This window comes from Meles meles, chromosome 16 (assembly GCF_922984935.1).
Source record: "Meles meles chromosome 16, mMelMel3.1 paternal haplotype, whole genome shotgun sequence".
Lineage (NCBI taxonomy): Eukaryota > Metazoa > Chordata > Mammalia > Carnivora > Mustelidae > Meles > Meles meles.
Genome location: NC_060081.1, coordinates 52,241,251 through 52,261,095, shown reverse-complemented (window position 1 = coordinate 52,261,095; position 19,845 = coordinate 52,241,251). Strand labels below are relative to the sequence as shown.

The 19,845-nt window shown below is 48.4% G+C and overlaps 1 protein-coding gene across 4 annotated transcripts in view; it reads right to left on the bottom strand.

The window, feature by feature from the left end:
• Positions 1-1,297: 1,297 nt before the first annotated feature.
• The window catches only part of SLC23A2 (solute carrier family 23 member 2), a 128,111-nt gene continuing 109,563 nt past the window's right edge, over positions 1,298-19,845 (bottom strand). For all 4 annotated transcript variants that reach the window (XM_045980960.1, XM_045980961.1, XM_045980963.1 and 1 more), the window contains 8 exons: positions 17,091-17,211; positions 16,434-16,590; positions 13,075-13,222; positions 11,827-11,932; positions 5,752-5,881; positions 4,972-5,109; positions 3,451-3,546; positions 1,298-1,694 (listed from right to left, as the gene is read on the bottom strand). In XM_045980960.1, the coding sequence (XP_045836916.1) occupies positions 1,462-1,694; positions 3,451-3,546; positions 4,972-5,109; positions 5,752-5,881; positions 11,827-11,932; positions 13,075-13,222; positions 16,434-16,590; positions 17,091-17,211 (1,129 nt within the window). In that variant the 3' untranslated portion in view covers positions 1,298-1,461. The remainder of the gene's footprint in view (positions 1,695-3,450; positions 3,547-4,971; positions 5,110-5,751; positions 5,882-11,826; positions 11,933-13,074; positions 13,223-16,433; positions 16,591-17,090; positions 17,212-19,845) is intronic.

Sequence of the window (19,845 nt, the reverse complement as noted above, 5' to 3'; positions counted from 1 at the left end):
ACAGAAGGGGCCCTACCACCTGCTTTTCTCACCACCATTCTGCAAGGACTTAAATAGGAAAGGTGCATTTGGCCAGGGGGTCTACTCTTCCCCTCGGCAAAATCAAGATCCAGCGGACACACAACATGGCAACCCACGCAGAGTCTCCTTAAGTGCCAGAAAAGACTCGAAACAGAACTGCAGTGACGAATTTACCAGGATGCCTGACCATTCAATATGGCGACTCTGTCGATTACCTGCCCCCAGCTTCCCTTCTTCACAAAACAAATTCACGTATAACTTAACCCATAAGGTTTCTGGGCTCTGGTCCAGTAGTCAGTTTTGATAAATAGATTAGGCATTACAGTATTTACACTTTCATGGTATCAAGCAATACGAAACACAACCACAATAATGGTTACTGGCCTTCAAAAGCCATGATGACAAGCTTCCCTGATGGTGTCCACAGCTTTACAAATGCTGGTTCTTTTCTTAATGGGAGGTGAGGGGTGGGGGACAAGTGACAGGGATGCAAGGTAAGAGGGTCACGTGGAAAACACTGATTTCAAAAACCTGCTATAGTCAATAACATTAAATAGGAATAAAATCTTGTAATTTATAGACACGCGCAACAGTAACTGACGTCCACATGACAGCAGTCAAGACTCCCATGAACATCTGCTTAATGCCATCGTGTGGCACTCTACACCCATCGCACCAGCCCGGAGTGATAAATGTCAGATAGAGTGTCTCCATTAGAGTGAAAAAGAAGCCCATATGAAATGTGCTGGCCCAACCTGGGCCAGGATGGCATCAAGAAAGAGCTGCTGAGAATCAGATTCAACTTCAAGGTACTTTCCCTTCCGCTCCAATTCCCCAAACAGATTTCAATTCTAAGAACATCTGTACAGACCTTACTCACACACAGACATGGGCCTGGGGTAAACATGTCACGGTTTTCAATCAGGCCAATAGCTTCCTTCTACAGGAGCATCCGGGAACACAGAATCACATTTGACCAGTCAGTTGTGATAGTGTGAGGGTACTGGTGTCCCGTGACCACAGGGGGTCTCTGTGGGTTGCAGGCCAAGGTCAAATTAAATAGGAGCAGGTCCAGGTGCTTCCAGGACAGAAAGCCCCTGGGCCATGGAGGCAGCTTGTAGGAAAGCTAGCCCAGAGTGTTGGAAGGAGCCCAAACTCAGGAACCGCTGTGGATTTCAAACACCCACTTCCACAGGAGAATAGGAACTTCAAGTTCAATGGATGCTCTTAAGGGCAAGGGGTAGGGCTTAAATAAGGAGACAAGTGAGACACGATATTAGACACGATCACCACCCACAATAAAAAAGCTATCTGTAATCATCTTAGCTCTGGGTGCAGAATGTAAATGCAGATATACAAACATATAGGTTACTGCTTGTTACTCAGCAAGGAACTACAGATTCATGCCCCACTGCGGCCGGGCCACAGGGTGACCTACAGCTATACCGTGGCCTGCGAGTCCTCATCCGAACTCCGGCTGGTGGCGCTCTTCCCGAGGCCTTTCCACATGTAGCCCGCAAAGGTTGGGCTGATGGGTAAGTAGCTGAAGCATCTGTATTTTTTAATAATGTTCATGCCAAATGGCAAATCGTAGGACTCCATGCCATCGAGTGACTTGCTCCCTTTGCCCACACCCTTCTTCCATTTCCTGATTCCTCTTTCCTCTGGAGTACCTGGAACACACACATACAGACACACACACAGAACAATACAAAGGAATGTTTAGCTTGACAGTTCCAGCAGGAACTGAGCTTGCCCAGAGTGCTGTCCCACAAGGGCAAGGAGCCCTTAAGGAGGAGTTGACGGCACTCAGCCGTCCAGGTGCTTGAGCCAGAAATCTAAGACTCGCTAACCCATCCTTGTGCTTTTTGCTCCACATTTGAGCCATCTGATGGCTCCAGCCTCCTCCCTGTCCTTCCACATGACCCATTTCCTCCCGTCACTGTTGAGGTCCAGACCACAGGCCTCATTACCGCTTTCCGGAGTCGTCAGAACGCCCCCGTACTGCCTGCTCTTCCATCGCACCATCTCCTTCCTCCAATCTGTGCTCACAAAACCACAAAATGGGACCCATTTATAATGCCTTCAACAACTGGTCAGGGCAAATCACCCGCATCCAGGCATACTGAATGCTATCCTACTTTGCTCCGTGCGTGTGCATGTGTGTGTGTGTGTGTGTGTGTGAGAGAGACAGACAGACAGATGGGGGCAGAGGGAGACAAGGAGAGGGATACACCCGCTATGTATTCTCCACTTGTCATGCCCCTTTTGTGAGGATGAACTTCTACTGGCATTAACATTCGGGGACACTGTACCCCAACAGATGAGTGAGGGAGAATGATGTGGGCCCACTGGGCTCAGCAACTGCTGAGCTTTGGATTCGATTCATAAATCTTTCCAGTGCAGAGAGGCACACTGGCACCTGCCCTTGGCTCCACGGGACACTGGACAACATACTTCTGTGCCCAAGTGTAGATGATAAGTTTGAGTCCCCAGTGAGAAGGAACATCGTTATTTTCTTACATCTCAACTATGCCCTATGCCCTCCCGTCAGTGTTTCTGTGACGTGTCTTTCATTCCCACCCGTCTGACTCCCGAGCCTGCCTCTCAGTTCGCTCTGAGAGTGTGTGTTACTGACATCCATGAATCTAACGCGGTCCACAAATTCATGCACGTGATTCCCTCTGCCTGATGTGTTCATCCCTGGTTTCCCCAGCAACCTCTTCACAGAGGCTTTCTGGAGGTGTGTGGTCTTCAGGAGAAATACTTCAACAAAACCTTCTAGCTCAGGCATAAGCATCAGCCTTCCTTGAGGGAAGGTGAATCTACCTGCGTGTCCACAGATAGCACTTTCCAGCCTCCTCTGGGAAGCTGGGAAGGCTGCAAGGGACAACCCACATCACCTCCTCGTCCAGCACCCAGCACTGGGCATACAATGCACGCAGCGGAGGAACAAGGGTTGCAGGTGTCGGAAAGACACCCGCCTCCATCGGTCCCTCAGTCACCGATCCTGACAACAGCCCGTACCAACCATACTGACTATCTTGTGGTCTTAGTTGGCGGGGGGCCTGCCTCAGGAAGGAGGAGGAACCGCCACGGGCTGTCAGCAGCTCAGAGGCGTGTCTGAGCAGGCTGATGAAAGCCAATGCGGGGACTGAGCCGGGCTGCACAGGGGGCAGGCAGCCTGGAGGGTGACCACGGTGAGGGACTTCCCTGCTTTCTCCTAACTGGGCAAGGAGGAAAAAACCTGCTAGGTTTATCAACAAAAAACGGACTCACAAAAGGAGGCTGGGAGTGTCATCTTAACCACTTAAAAGACCGTCTTAACCACCAATGGCTCCGAGCTGATTCGTTCTGCCTGCTTCCCTATTTATTTGGAAAAACGAGTGCTTCACACGTGGAATAAGCATGCGTGTATGTACCACATACCTGGGATGGTATTATCCAAAATAAAAGCCACGCAGCCTCCTACAAACATGGCAGTTGTGAGAAGAACGTTCAACACCTGATCGATTCCGGTTATCCCTGGAAACAGAACACAGTGGTCGGGTCACGGCCAGGAAGGAGCACTGGGTGTGGGGTGGGGGTGGGGGAGCCCAATCACCAGTCAATGAGATGCATGAAAGTGCAAATTTCTGTTGGACATGAGTAGATAAATTTTTGCCAGTAACATTTTAAACTTTTATAAATAATTTCAACAATAATCAAGAGGTTATTTCTATAAGGAAAATTCCCCAACAGTGGTCCCCAGAAGAGAAATCTAAGAGTGAAGCTCACCCTATAATGAACTAAAAAGCCACTGGGGGGACGCCTGGGTGGCTCAGTTGGTTAAGCAGCTGCCTTCAGCTCAGGTCATGATCCCAGTGTCCTGGGATCGAGTCCCATGTCCAGTTCCTTGCTTGGCAGAGAGCCTGTTTCTCCCTCTGCCTCTGCCTGCCACTCTGCCTGCGCTCGCTCGCTCTCTCTCCCTCTCTCTTACAAATAAATAAAATCTTTAAAAAAATCTTTAAAAAAAAAAGCCACTGGGGTGTGGTGTTAGCAGATTAGGAAAAGAAAATTAATAAAAAGATGACTGTTGTAAGGCTGAAAATATTACAAAGTGAGTAAGACAACAAAAATATCTATGGTGTTTACAATCAGATAAAGGGTTTCAGAATCCTGGATCACTGATTTGTGCTTAGCTGCTTTTAATTAGGAGGAACTGCATGTACATAAATGAACTCATATGAACGTGATATATTAAAATATAAAAAGCAGCAAGAATCTCCTTGTTATTAGAAACTCTCACACTTTCTATATTAAAAACATATGATCCTTAGGAGCACCTGGGTGGCTCAGTGGGTTTTGGCTCAGGTCATGATCTCAGAGTCATGAGATCGAGCCCTGCGTCAGGCTCCACGATGGGTATAGAGTCTGCTTGAGTCTTCTCTGCCCTTGCCCTCCCCTGCTTAAAAAACAGTTCTCCTTTGTTCATTTTTCATGACACTGGGTTATTAAAATAAAAAGGTATTAAAAGGGTTAATCTTGAATTCAAAAGTTACAATCCTAGTAGAAAGACATGTATTTGAAAGTCTATGAACCTGAGTTTTAAGAAATTATACATTTTCATAAAGCATTAGTCTGAGAAATCAAAAGGTTTTACACACAGGCACTGTCCCAAAAGACAGGGTCCCAGTCAATAGAGAGACCTTTTTTTTTTTTTTTTTTTTTTTTTTCCAATAGAGAGACCTTAACGTGCACATGGGTCAAGTGCACCTGCCAGCTCATGCTGGACGTCCAGGGGCTTCCGGATCGGTGGTGGCAGAGTGAAGCTTGAATCAAACATGTGGACGGATGTTGGAGGAGACAATTCTTGAGGTTCCAAAGCCCTCTGTGACTGGGGATGGGCTGTCTGTGAACCGGCGGCTGGGGTTCCAACTACTCCCAAGACTCAAGGCCAGTTTTCCTTACCTGTGACAAGAGGGTTCTGTCTGAGGTAACTTGGAAGGACGAGCCCAAAGAATATTGAAAATCCAAGCACAAAGAGGTTCCGGGAAGAATTTAAGTCGATGAACTGCAGGTTGGAGAGCCCAACAGCTGTGATCATTCCTGGAGAGAAACAGCAGATGGCAAGTTGCACAGAGCTCACCTACAGATGGGTGACAGGCCTTGATAGACTCCCCACATCATCCCTTCTCTGTCTCACCAGAAACCAGCTGGGACACAGAACAGTGACAGGATGGGGTCAGAAAGTGACCACATGGGTCTCTGATCCAAACAGCTCTCGGCTGACACAGGGACACAAACATCACACGGCACCTTCTTTAAACCAAGCGGAAAACTGAGGACATCGGTTGCCCCCTGAAAACCTCTATGCAAACATTTTGACTCAACTGGGAAACCCACCCGAAGATCTGGGCCCCGTTCACAACTGGATGGCACAGAGATCATGTCGAGTGCTGCAGTAAAAATGGTCAGTTTTAAATGGCCATTCAGGGAAGAAGTTACATCAATTAGATATACCAACTAAAGATTAAGGTCATCTTATTTTTCCTAGCACAAGTATTCTACATTTGGTTCTACCTTTAACATAAATTCAACTCAGAGATGGCTGGAGGTTTTCATGTTCTGAAGATGTATCCCTTTTGTATTTTTAAACAGAAATGTATTATTACCTCCCATCTCACGAAGGGATTCGTTAGCAAATGTGAAGAGGAGAGAGGTCAGGCTACCAAGGAAATGGGATCTTACCGAAGAGAGTACAGAAGAGAGCGCCGAGCACGGGATCGGGGAGGGAGGCGAAGAGGGCACTGAACTTGCCGATCATGCCCAGCGCCAGCATGAGGGCCGCGCCATACTGGATCACCCGGCGACTCCCGACCTACAGGACACACCAGCAGCAGACGGCACTCAGCGCCAGTACTGTGCCCGTTCTCATCCAGTGCCCACCCCCGCTCGTCCCAGAGCAAGTGTAACAAAACCCCACACATCCCCTAGATCCTGAAAACTTCTAGTTAAGATAGGTCTCGTCAGATAGTGACGATTGACCTCAGGGAACCATTGCTATACAGACACGCCAAGTAAAGAGATTCTCTCCTCTAGCTCATCCTGTCCACGCCCCAGGAGGAAGGCAGCACCAGGGCTCGGACTCTGCTTCCCCGCACCCTGGGTAATGTCATTTCGGCGTGGCTGTGCTCCAGCTCTCGGGTCCCAGGTTTCGAATGCCCTTACAGTCAGCAGCTAGGATGACCTAACATCAAACACAAAACCCCTGCTTCATCCTGCTTTTCTCTTCTAGGCTCTTGGAATCACCCTTTACCAAGTTAACCACCCCAAAGCAATTCACCTTCGTCTCCATCTTCCCCACACCCCGAATCAGACAAGAGCCCTGGATATTTCTGGAATCCCCCTCTCCTCAAGGAGTCTTGATCGTGAGAGGTGGCACAGCCAAGAGGCAAAGGAGTGTGGATTCTCAGTGCCCCCTGCCTGGTGTGTACCCCACTCCACTCTATCCATGTGACCAGGACAAGTCACTTGGCCTCTCTGGGTGGCGGGATCCTCACTTCTATAATGATAAACCACAAGGTTTGGCTTTAGGGGTTAAATGAGACAAGGTGGAAAACAGTGTGAACAGCACTGGCAAGCATGAGGCCATAATGACAACTTTCCAGCTAGGTTTGCTGACTCTGGCCTTTCCTTTGCCTCTCTGTCCTCTCCACTGTGGTAGAGTGACCTTTCAAACACAGCGATGTGGGATGTCAATGCTCCTCTGCCCCTCCTCCCTTTTAAATCCTCTGGTGCTCATGAAATAAAATCCCTTCGCCTGTCTACCCAGAACACACCCACATCCCCCCTCTTCTGACTGGTTCTACACATGTCCTTCAGAACACTGCCCCAAACGCTACCTCCTCTTTAAAAAAAAGTCTTCCTTGATTCCAAGCTCTGCCTTCCCACACTGGGCCTCTGCAGAACCATTATATTTTCCACATGGTCTCATCTTTATCTGCTCAACCTGCTCTCTGCCTTCTAGAAACTTCCACCTACCCTGCAGTCCCCCAGGCAGTGGGATGTGGAGTGGGCAATAGGCTCAAGAATCCTGTACTGTTGGCCCCTACTGTGTGCTGGCTCTTCCAGGAAAACACCCTGAGCACATAAACTGAGTAAAAGAGGTTCCAGAAGTGACTGGGGAGTGTCTGTAGGGCTTTAAGTATGACTTACAGTGAGAAGATGGCTGCTTAAATTTAATTAAAATGAAATGAAATGGTCAGCTCTAGTCCCTCAGTCACACCAGCCACTATATCAAGTACTCATCAGGAAAACGTTGGGTGGTCCCCGCACAGAACAGCAGCGCAGGTGAATGTCTGCTGTGCCCACCACCACACCATGCTTTTGCTGGCTTGCATTGGTCTAGAGCTTCCGGCAGTATCTCAGAGGACCCAGACGTCAGTTGGTTAAGAATCAGAGAAGAATCTTACTGAGCCGACGGAAAGATGGCTCTTCCGCCCAGCTGACCCTGGAGGCCAGGCTCGGCTGTTACGATCTACGGTTCCCCACCTCTCCCACTGCATCTTCGGGCGCAGGGAAGCAGCGAGAAAGGGTATGCAAACTGGAGAATCGAGCAAAAATGACTTCTGCTGGGTGGCGTTACATGGTAAGGAAGCCCGCCACTTTCAGCAAATGTTTTTGGGAACCTACTCTGTGACCAGCACTTGTTAGACTGGGGCTGGGGGGAGGGGGGGAATACAGAGATGAGTAAGCCACAGACTCATGATCACGTCACAGCACTACCACAGTTGTTAGGGGGTGTGGGCAGCCAGCCGGGAGGAGGAGCTGGGAGGAGCTGTGGAGGACCCCACAGAGACAGTCTCAGGGGATGAGGAAGAGCTCCCCGGAGGAAGAGCATCCAGGCATGGGGAACCACCTGTGTGAAGCCCACCCTCCCAGCCGATCAAAGGTGCCAGGGGTAGGCCAAGGCTGGCCCTAGGGACCCTTGAAACAATAAATCTTTATGAAGACTAACCTTCAGGGAAGCCTGATCTGCCTTGGAGGCTCAAAACAAACAAGCAGCAACTAAGCCATTCTTCAGCTCGATGACTGAACCGAGTGCAGAGTGCCTATTACACACTTCTGTGAGCGACGCCGGGAGCACAGGCCTAATCCCTGTCCCCCCAGTGCTGATGTAGAGCCTTTGCCTCACCCCTCCTGCTGCCCACTCTCTGGACTCCCTTCCCTGCCACCATTCTGAACTCTTTCTTGAACTCTGACTTTGCCTCTAGGGCCATCGAAACACTGATCCCTCATTTCTGACTTGCCAAAGTCTTCAACAGCATGGGACATGGCAGGGGAGAAATGGCCTTCCTCTGAATGGACTGCGCTGGCAGGGGAGGTGGGGTTTACTCAGTTCCTAGAAATAAACTTAGGGCTAAAGATCAAGCAGGGACACTACCTACTGCTTACTGTGTACCTACATGCCCGACTCTGCTACATACATTATACCAATTTATTAATTCTAAGGGCTGGCCAACTGTCTCTATAGACAACAGCATGGAGACACAGGGAGGTGACATAATCTGTCCGCAGCACTGGGACAAAGTGAGGGCACCAGGGCTGCAATACCAAACAGCCACCTCCCCACCCCGTCATGCCACCCCCTGTTGCAGGACAGACACCGGAGCGCACTCAGAAGAGAAGACCGACTCCTGGAATCCCACCTGACGGCTTCCGAGCACACAACAGGGGAGCTGGAGGCCTCAGCTCCTGATCAAACAGCTTAGGATCTCCACGTACAGAGAACGACAGGAGTGGATATGGGGTAACAAGAATCCGAGCTGTCAGGACATGGAAGCAGATCCCTGGGAAGAACCGGAGATCACCCTCTTTCCACAGCCCTGGATGTCGGACACAATGGCCCAGACCAGTGCTGTCTGCAGAACTTACTACAAGGATGGACATGTCTTATATCTGTACTGCCCATCAACAGCCACTAGCCACATGTGACTACTGAGCCCTTGAAATGTGGCTAGTATAACTAAGGACCTTAATTTTTCTTTTTAACGAACTTAAAAGAGCCACATGCAGCTACTCTCAAATTGGGCAGCACAGATCCAATCTAGAACTGTCAGATTTCAGAGCTGAGAGTTCTGCTCAGACAAGTGACCTGTCCCAAGTCCTTCCACCAGGTGAGGGGCAGAATGCAGCCTCCAACTCTTGCCTCCTTCCTCCTGGACAGAGTCCTTCCAGTGGCCACATGGCTGGGGCCAAAAAGAAATTTCTGCTGTGAGTCCCACTTCCCACACCAAGGCAGCTACACGGAACGGCTCAATCATCTCCACTGTGAGTCGGGGCAATGAAAACCAATTCCAGGCCCCTGAATGCATGCCACCTTTGCCTGGGGATAGTAATCCAAAGGGGTTCAGAGGTAAGATCAATTAGCTCATTAAAGAGAGCTAGCAGGTTGCCTTTTCAGAATAAGCTGGCAACGTTCAAATTGTAATAAAGGTAATTATTCCCCAAACCACCTCGGTGACATTTCAGAATGGAACCTCCATGAACAACACCCCCTACTCCCTACAGTGACCCTGATTACGTTATGTGATGTGAGGATCAGTTTTAAAGGGGTGCAGAAGGGAGCTGGCTTGTTAAACTGTTTTGCCTGAAGTCCCTCTGTCTATAAGAATTTCATTAGTATGGTATTTCAGATTCGTTCTGGGTCTGTCCCAGAACCACAGGGTCATGGCAGCAAACTGGTTAAAGAGAGGCATGGCCCTAAGCTCTGTGTGCTCAGCATCAGCTTCTCCCCAGGGGCAGTGCCAGGACCCAGCAATGGCGCTGGAGGACACAGGGCATGAGAGCGCCAGGAGCACCTGACAGGGCTGTGTGCACACAGGACACTGGGCTCTGCGAAGGCCCTGCTGACATCCAAGGAAATCAAAGTGTCAGAACCATGCTCCCTTCTCACCTGGACTCACAGTCAGGACGAACCAAACAGTCTGATTTCTTTTGGTCTGGTCATACAATCTTGCACAGAGCGCGGGGGGGGGGGGCAGTATTTCTAACTGCACAGAGGTCAGATAGCTTAAGAAGACTGCAGCTCGCCTCTAGGTTCTCAGGACACAGGGCTCAGGTGAGGGAGACCTGTGGTGCACACAGCCATCCCAGATGGTGAACAGTTCTCACTGTCTCCAGCTGCTCGGCATACAGTGGCTCGGGCAGAGGCATGTCCCAGCCCGGCAGATGGTGCGCTCTGGCCAAGACAATTGGGATCTAGAGTTCAGTACTAAATGAGAAAGGCGTAGGAGCAGTTCCTCACAGAAGCTGGATTGTGGTGTGGGACAGCCCCAGGTCACAGATCTGTGTGGGGGCAGGGGCGGAAGAGGCCCATGGGGAGCACTCTAGACCCAGACCCTGCTCAACCTGGGGGACTTGCTGTGGCCTGACAAACCCACTAACTTTGTGCCAGATTTCAACTGAAAGAGAGGGTTCCCTGTGGCTTTGGTTTGAAAACATTAATTCTTTACTATAAGATTGATGTTTTCCTGTAAGGAATGGGACCATCTCACATCTAGAACTAGTACTGTCTCCTGCTCCTGTTTCTACCTCCTTCCCTGACCCTGAGGTCCACTCTCCTAATAGCCAAAGTGAGCCTCACAAAATATCCTGATGTCAGTTAAGTTGGTTAGGTATCTGACTTTTTTTTTTTAAAGATTTATTTGACAGACAGAGATCACAAGTAGGCAGAAAGGCAGGCAGAGAGAGAGAGAGAAAGGGAAGCAGGCTCCCTGCTGAGCAGAGAGCCCAATGCAGGGCTCGATCCTAGGACCCTGGGATCACTACCTGAGCCGAAGGCAGAGGCTTTAACCCACTGAGCCACCCAGACGCCCCAAATATCTGACTCTTGATTTCAGCTCAGGTCATGATCTCAGGGTCAGAAGATCAGGCCTCACAATGGGCTCAGTGCTGGACCTGGAGCCTGCTTAAGATTCTCTCCTTCCATCTGCCTACCCCCCAAATTGCACATGTGTGTGTGCAAGGATGTACTCCCTCTTCCTCTCTAAAAAAACCAAAAGCAAAAACAAAAACAAAAAAACCCAAAACCTAATGGAGCCACAGTCCAGAGGATGTCCTTTTCCTGTCTCTGGCAGCTTCCAGGGCCTGTGTGACCTGGTTCTCCATTACCTGGAAGATGTCATCTGCTATTACCACCCCCACCCCATATTCTGGTCTTGCCCCACCGGCCTCCTTGCTGATGGGGAGCATGTGCACCTGCTCAGGACAGGGCTTCACACCGGCCATGTCCTTGGCCTGAATGCTCTTCCCCAAGGGCTTGCATGGCTCCCTCCATCTGCCCTGTTCAGGTCCTTGCTCAAGGTCATCTTCTTGGTGAGGCTTAGCCTGACCCTATTTCACACTTACCAGCCCACACTCCCAATACCCACACCTGCCCTGTGCTTTTCTCACACTTACTATGCGTACTGTCTGCGGTCTGTCTACCACTGTCTAGAATGTAAATACTGACAGCGGGAATTTTGTTTCATTCGCTGTTGTATCCCAAGTGTCCATAGCCTGGCACGGGTTGGTGCTTAGTATTTGCAGAATGCTTACGAAGCAGTGACAGCTCTGAGTGCCTGGCTACCCAGGCAGCCGAGAAGGAAGATCTCCATCAGCACTCCAGAAACCCATCAATGAGAAAAAGGAAAAGGGGGGGTGGGTGATGGAGATGATCTCAGAATTGGAAGCCTTCCTTTTGGGATTCACGGTGGTTAGACCAATCAATGAAATGGATCAACACTTACAGGCCCAACTATTTAATTAGAAAAATAGCTGTACCTTAGTAATTCCCAAAACTCCAATGTTGGGACTGGATGAAGTAGAGCCATTCCCAGTGCCAAATATGCCATCGAGAACACAGGAGAGACCCTCCACGAAAATCCCCCTAAATTGTAAAGGAATGGGGGAAAGAGAAACATTCATTCAATGGAGGAAATACTGAAATACACTCCAAGTGGCTGCACCCCAAAGGTGGCGTGTGCGGGTGGGGAGCCTCCACACTCCTGGGAAGTGTTATGAGAGCAGAGTCTTGCGGCCCCCCAGACCTGCCAGAGCAGAGCCTGCATTCTATTTTAACAGGATCCCCCATGCTCATTCAACTGTAAGGAGCACTTCTGGGAACCACACATTAGACACAGGTGTTTAAAAACCATTCCAAATTAAAGGCTTTTAGCCAGAAAACAGAGCCATTGGTTGGGATCGAAGACAAATATGGGCTGTGTGCTGATCTGATTGCTTTACTATTAATAGTGTCATCAGGAAGGAAACGCTTCGTAATTCTGTCAACACTGCAACTTTTTAAAGAATCGATATATAAGTAGCTCCGTCATGTGCAACATCCTTTAGGGAAAGCTGTAAAACCAGGAGTGTGAACATGAACAGAACAGAAGCAAAACATGCTCGGAGAGCAGCGCACTGGATCTCATCACCCTCCATCCCTCTGGAAGGGCAGCGGCTGGCTGGCCGAGGCAGGGTAGGGGCTGATCTGTGCTCTTCTCTGAGGCCTCCACAGGGTCCAGTTTGCTCTCAGCATCCAGAAATGGAAGACCAGGTATATTGAGGAGAAAAACCCCACAGCTCATAGGTCTCTAAATTCTGCAGACTGCACCTATTCCTACTCTTCTCGTCTCTCTATACGGGAATTACAGTTGTGAATAGATGACACAGCATTAAGCCCTAAGAAAGAAGAAATCAAAGGGAACATCCTTCCATGACCCCAAATCAAGCAAAGAACAACAGCAGCACCCCGTATCTGCTGTGGTGAGTTTAAGGTCTGGCAGGGCCTCAGAGTGAGTGTCTTCTGTGACTGTCAATGCAGTAGGAAGGGTGGAATTGCCCTCTGTGCCCCAGATAAGGAAAGTGAGAGCAAAATGGGGGCAGTGACTTGTCCAAAGCAGACAACCAATAAGGAGCCCTGATGGCTGGCTACTTCCATGGTGAAACTCCTTCTCTTCTCCAAGATTAACCAAAGAGCCAGGTGATGAGGCACTGGGCCCAAGGAAGAGCTCCACTGTCAGAGGAACATACCTGTTTATTGCATGGATGGGAGGCGGCGGAGCACAGGAGAGCCTTGCGCAGGCGTAATAGTCCCCAATGGACTCAATAATACTGGCGACCACCGCGCTGAGCATGCCGATGACACCAGCTGCAGAGACGGTGGGCAGTCCCCACTGAACTGCGGAAGGCAAAGAGGCGAAAGTAAGCAGGACAGCAGAGGACTCTACACCACACACCCAGGTTCCGAGTCTCAGGGAAAACCTTCGTTGATTTTTAAACTTTTTTTTTTAAAAGATTTTATTTATTTATTTGACAGACGGAGATCACAAGTAGGCAGAGAGGCAGGCAGAGAGAGAGGAGGAAGCAGGCTCTCAGCAGAGCAGAGAGCCCGATGCGGGGATCAGGACCCGAGCCGAAAGCAGAGGCTTTAACCCACTGAAGCACCCAGGTACCCCATCTTTGTTGATTTTTAAATGTCACTCTTCAGTATACTACATGCCTGGGGACAGTTCCTAAATCAGATGAAGGTGGCCACAACCAGGATTGGTCTGTTCTCTGTCTTTCTTAGAGATAAAGTGATTAGAAGTGGAGGCTGCTTCCAAGTCACGCTTGGTGTCTACTAAATTACAATTTAACACAGGCTGCTGGGGTAGAAATTCCTGTTGGGATGGGATATTTGAATGAAGAAGATTTTTAACCCTGCTGTGCAAGGCATGGCACAAAACAGTGGTGATCCTGCCCATGGGGTGGCATTAAATGAAAAAGCAGTGAAAAGTCACCGGCTAAATTTAAATCCCAGCAGTAAAGCATAGCACCAGATACAGACAGTCCTCTAATGTAAGATCAGTGCCTTTTTTTTTTTTTTTTTAAGTAAACCATGTTATGTTAAATAAAATAGTTTCCTTTAGGAAAGCAAAGAGAAGTCCTTAGGACACTTTGTCTTGGATATCTGGATTGCGACACGAGCTACACAGGGAGTTTGGGAAGAGAAAGAGGACAAGAAGTGGGGTATGCAGATAAGCCTGGGATGTATGCAAAGGCAAAGACTGTTCCTGTCTGGGAGTAGAGAGGGGCGTGCCTGGTCAACACGGTGTTTCCGGGTGGGTTTGGAGATTGTTCTCATGCTGATAATTTCTTTATCCAGCAACATTTTGTATATAATCTCTAATCTAAATAATCTTTTACATAGTTACTGTGTTACTGACAGAGTACTGTAGTTTCATTTTAGTGTCTTGTTTTTTGGGGGGAGGATACTTTGCCATTGTTTCTATTGCCTTTTCTTAGTCTCTTTACTCTGTTTTCTTATTTTTTTCCCATTTTGCCTGCAGCCTTAAATGTGATTTTTAAAATCTTTATTCCATCTACTCCAACATTTTAAATTGTACTCGTCTAAATTTTTTATCCCTCTTCCTTCAGATCACTTCTATATACAGCATACCCTTGAATAACATAGGTTTGAACTGCACTCGTTCACTTACTTGCAGGTTTTTTCCAATAAATACAGTACAGCAGTGTAAATGTATTTTCTCTCCCCTGTAATTTTCTTAATAACATTTTCTTTTCTCTTATTTTTTTGTAAGGATACAATATATAAAACATGTAACATACAAAACGTGTTAATTGACTGTTGACATTGTTAATAAGGGTTCCAGTCAACAGTAGGGCTTTTAGTAGTTAGTACTTAAGTTTTGGGGAAAAAGGTTATATGCAGATTTTTGGCTGTGGGGGTGATGCGCATCTCCCCACCACCCCTCACTTGTTCAAGAGTCAACTACAGGTGTGTGTATAAACTTTGTTGGCTTCCAGCCTTCTGTCTGAACTGTTATTTCATCTCCCCTTATAACTAGAATGCCTAATTTATGTTGTCACTTCACAGCAGTTTCTCAATCTCAGCACTACTGACATTTTGGGCCCCCAATCTGTATTTTAGCCATTTTTCTCATACTAAAGACCACAGACCACTGTTGTAGATATCTGAAAACCTGTCTCCAGATGAAGCCAAACTGTCAGGGTGCACTCTTTTGCTGTCTGGGGGTGGCCTTCTGCCCCAGAAGTGGTGGCCCCAGAGCAGCTTATGGCAGCGAAGGGCTGTGATGAAGAGGAGCCCGACAGCGCGGGCCACCATCCTGGGCCAGGAGGCCAGTCCACTTGGCCACGCCCCTCACGCACAGGACGGGAGGACCCTGGGGACATCTTTCTGGTTTCTCAGCACATGCACAGCTGCTCTTCCAGAACAGCCCACCCCGTGTTCCTTGTTTGTGCTCATCTTGGGACTGGCCCGAGCCACAGAGAAGACCTCCCAGCAGGTGCTCCTGCTACCGGCCTCCCACACGTTCTCCTGACTGCCTGGCCAACTGGTTTCACCTCATTTTATATCAGATTCTATGTCTGTTTACAAACCATGCATTTATTGTTTTGTGGGGGGCGGGGAAGGGACAGATATACATAAATACACAGACCATATGATCTGATGAGAATGTTATTCTAGAGAGAATACACTTCTGTAAGTACGAACAGGTCAGTGATAGAACAACTGCCAATATCGCTGTCATTTAACATGCTCCGAGCAGTTTTCTTGGACCCAACCTTGCTATTCTCAGCTTCTCCTACTTTTTCTCCTCATCATCATAAAATGCGAGGATGTGGCTGCTGAGCAGGGGAATAAATCAGCAGAACCCGACTAAGGTCAGGTTTCAGTTCTAATTAAAAGGCCCAAGTGCCAAGAACAGGGTCTTTACAACACAACAGCCAAGCATGAATAACCACTGGATTCACACAAATCACTTTTGAGGCTGGGGCCCCAAAGTCCTCTGTGTGAATCCAAGTGATACCTCAGCTTGGGACCGTACCCCCCACACCTTGCCAAGAGTTACCCAACACTTAAATTATAACTCAAGAGCCATCACCAACCATTAGTGAGTATCCGTTTACTTCTGACAGCTGTGACCAAATAAAAAAAAAAGAGTATAGCTCCCCATTAAGAGATGACACAAATCCCATCATGCTTGAGCAGTTGACTTGCTCATCTTTAGGCCTCTCCTACTTAAGCCTGCTCTGTATGGGCAGCTCAGGTACCATGCGGCTCTATACTTGCCTTCCTCAACCTTGGCAACGGACTCCTTGTCCAGGATTTCATCCCAGTGGAACCAAAAGAGCTAGTTCATCTGGGAAGGGAGCTGGCAAGAGTCTCTTAGCATTAGTCACAGCCCTCTGAGGACAGGGGCTCCCCCTGTCCATTGTCAAATCCTCCAAATGGTAAGACCTTCATGGGACATTCTAGACCAAAGAAGGCTTTTCAAGCTGTAGAGCCTTCTGCCACCTTCCAGCTCCTCTAAAAGAGGCTCTCGTGAGCTCCCAACCCCTCTCCCTCTGGCTGCCAGAGTACTTACACGGGTATGGGACCTTAAACCACGGGGCTACCAGCAGCACACCCTGCCTGGCATCCGTCCGAGCATAGAAGCCGTATTTTGTGCTGTCGGGAGGGAAGACGTCGGTCACTGTGAAGATGAAGCACAGCAGCCAGGACACGAGGATGGCCAGGATGATCTAAGGTGGTCAAAGGGAAAAGCTCCATGAGGCCAACCAAGGTGCTGGAGGCTGGCAAAACACACACCCTCCTCCTCTGAGCTGCATATCACACCCCACAACTTCCACCATCATTGGCACTTCACAGGAAAAAACACACCACAGACCTGCTGAGAGCCCATTCCTGGATGGAATCACATTCCAAGAGAGCAGTTTTATGCAGGTAAAGTTACTGTAACCCTCAGCCTGGCTAGAAAGTAAGAATAATGGACAATGTGCTTGCAGAGGCCATGGGAATACAGATCTCCCCGTCTCGAACTGTGTCGTCCTTCACACTCCTGAAAGGATTTTAGAATCAGAACCTTCTGCCACTGGTAAACTTTAAGCCAATGACAATTTTGTGGTCAACAGTACCCTGATGTTGCCATCCTGACTTAATTCCCCCAGGAAGACCTGCTTTTTAAAACTTCCTTCCACATGAACAAAAGCAATGTTGTCAAAAAACGAAAGTGACTACTCACAGGGAACATTTTGAAAAGCTGTAACTTGTAAGCAGTCCATCCTTTCTTGGATTTGTAAATTGGGAGAGGAAATTTAACATTTCTGGCATACTGTGAAAACAACAATACTAGGAAAATTGTCCTGATGAGAGAGAGAGAAAAAAAAACTAGGTTAAAGGCTATCTGTGTTTTAAAATAATACTCTAAGTTTCAAGAGCAAAACTGACCGTATTATTCAACTCATTTCTCTAGGAGCTGCTAGTCCTTTTAACTGTTATTTGGGAAATCTTATCTTTTTGGAAATGCCATTTTGGGAAAGATACTAGTTCTAAGCATATCTTGATGCTAAAGGAAACTGCCATATAAATGCTTTGGCTAAATTTTCCTGAACAGGACAAGAAAACCCGAAGAATGCACATACTCAGGAGAGATGCTCACACTGGGAAAAAGATACCACATACAAGACATACTAGAATCACAACTATGAATTAGCTACAAGACAAGCACTTGCCACACAGGCATGAACACACACGCACATGTGCAAACAGGCAAGGGGGTCCAAAATGCTCACAGGGATTGTTACAGGTGGCAATATGTTTTGAGACTTTTCTACTTTCCCATATTTTCTGATTTATGTATCAAGAGCATAAAGTTAGCTTCAAAAAGCAAAAAGCTTCAACATTTAAGAAGGCTACATACAAGATTCAGTATTAATAACATTCCTGAGAAGTTTGTGTGTGTCAGACATTATGTGAGGGTCATCCCGCCCACCATCCCAGCCTTCTGCAGCAGTGGCTTCTGTGACCATCCACGTCCCAGAGAGATAAAGCCAGTGGTCCAAGATTATGCAGGCATGAGTTTGCAGGGCGGGCGGGCCAGGAGGTCTAGCTCTGTAGCCTGGGCTCTGAACTACTTTGCCACACTATCCTAAGAGCAGGGATGCTAGACTGGCTCAGAAGGCTATCAACCTAGAGCCCCCTTTCCTGACCCAGCTGCCCTGAGGATCAGAGGAGGCAGCAACATCAGATGACTGCCCTGCAGCAGGACCTGGCATGTCCTCATCCGCCCACTACTAAGCGCGGCAGGTGTGGGACGACTTCCCACTGCTGACACAATGAAGGTCTACAAAGACGTGTTTCATCACCCACAGGGATGCACTCTCACTTACGACCCGAGGGAGAGTTGGCACAAGAATGGGTTCTCAGTCAAAGTTCAGCTTAATTTTTCCTGGGCACAGCTCCAATTGCAGAGATGGAATTATCAGCTCTGCTGACAGCCGGTCAAGTGCAGCTTCACCGTCACATTCCTAACGAGGCATGTGGTCTGTAGCCAGCCGGAGAACAGGCTCACGCCGCTCCATCCTCTCCCCACCTACCCAAGTGCTTTGCCCACCTGGCGATGGGGGGGTCTCAGCCCAAACACAAAGTCATCGAGCCAGTACCAGTTTGAAGTTGGAAATACACATGTGCCCAAGCTATTCCAATTCCCCCCAGAGTGCTGAAGTTAACTTAAAAATGTTATGGTGAACACTTGGGTGGCTCAGTTGGCTAAGCGTCTGCCTTCGGCTCAGGTCATGATCCCAGAATCCTGGGATCAAGTCCAATTATCAGGCTCCCTGCTCAGTGGGGAGTCTGCTTCTGCCTCTCTGTCTGCTGCTCCCCCTGCTAGTGCTCGCTCTCTCACTCTCTCTGACAAATAAAATCTTAAAAAAAAATGTTATGGTAATGATGGGTGCTAAAACTGGTTTACTTTAAATTTAGATTAACATAAAGTTTTCATGTTCCAAAAAAATGCTGATTTATTTCAAAGTGAACACTATGAGATTCCAAAAGGCCCCAAGTCTATTATTCAGGCAACAGCCACCTGTCATCGCCTGCACTATGGTGTTCACGATTTAAAGCATGTTTACAAGGGGAGGGGGGACAGAGAATTCCAGGAAGGACACCCAGATCTCAGGCCAAATCTGGCAGTGCAAATGAAACGGGTGGACTAGGCAGATGAACACTCCATTTTCCTGCCACTAAAACCCATCTCCCCCTTCTAATTTGTTTGTCCTCAAACAGCCTGTGCGGCAGGTGGGGCAGGCAGTCCCATCAGAGAGCGGCCACAGCAGAGGCTCAGAGGTGAGTGACATGCCCAAGCCCACACATCTTGGCCAAGCAGAGGAGGGGAAAGGATAAGCCAGCCGCAGGTCCTCAGGCCAGGGTTCTGTCCAACCACAGGCTTGCTGACTTTCTACCTTACAAATATTATGCAAGCAATGCAGACTACAATGTAGGAAAATTATAAAAGGAAAATAAGCAAACAGAAAGACAAAATCCTGAAGACCATTCATCATCCCAGCTGGGTAATAACAACGTAACATTCTGGCCTATAGATTCTGAACAGCTTCCACTCCCTGGATATTTACAGGGCATCACTGGGTCTGGGGCACCAGGGTTAGAGAGGGACATGGGATCACTGATGTCACCCTTGCCCTTGAAGCACCAACAGGTCATCATCTGACCCAAAATGGAATCACACTTACAACGTGCTTCCCAACTAGCTTGTAGCCCCTATTAGTGCCACAACCTCAACAGATGGAAACCAGCAACGGCACCTCAGTGGCTACTTAGCGTTCTGCCTTATGCACATACCACGTCTTGTTACACAATTTCCATATGGTGTGACACCAGGAGCATAAACAACTGTGGTAGGTCACCCCTCCTGGCACCTGTCTACACATCTCCTTAGGGCAGGTTCCTAGGACTAGAATGGATCTGTCAAACAGTAAATG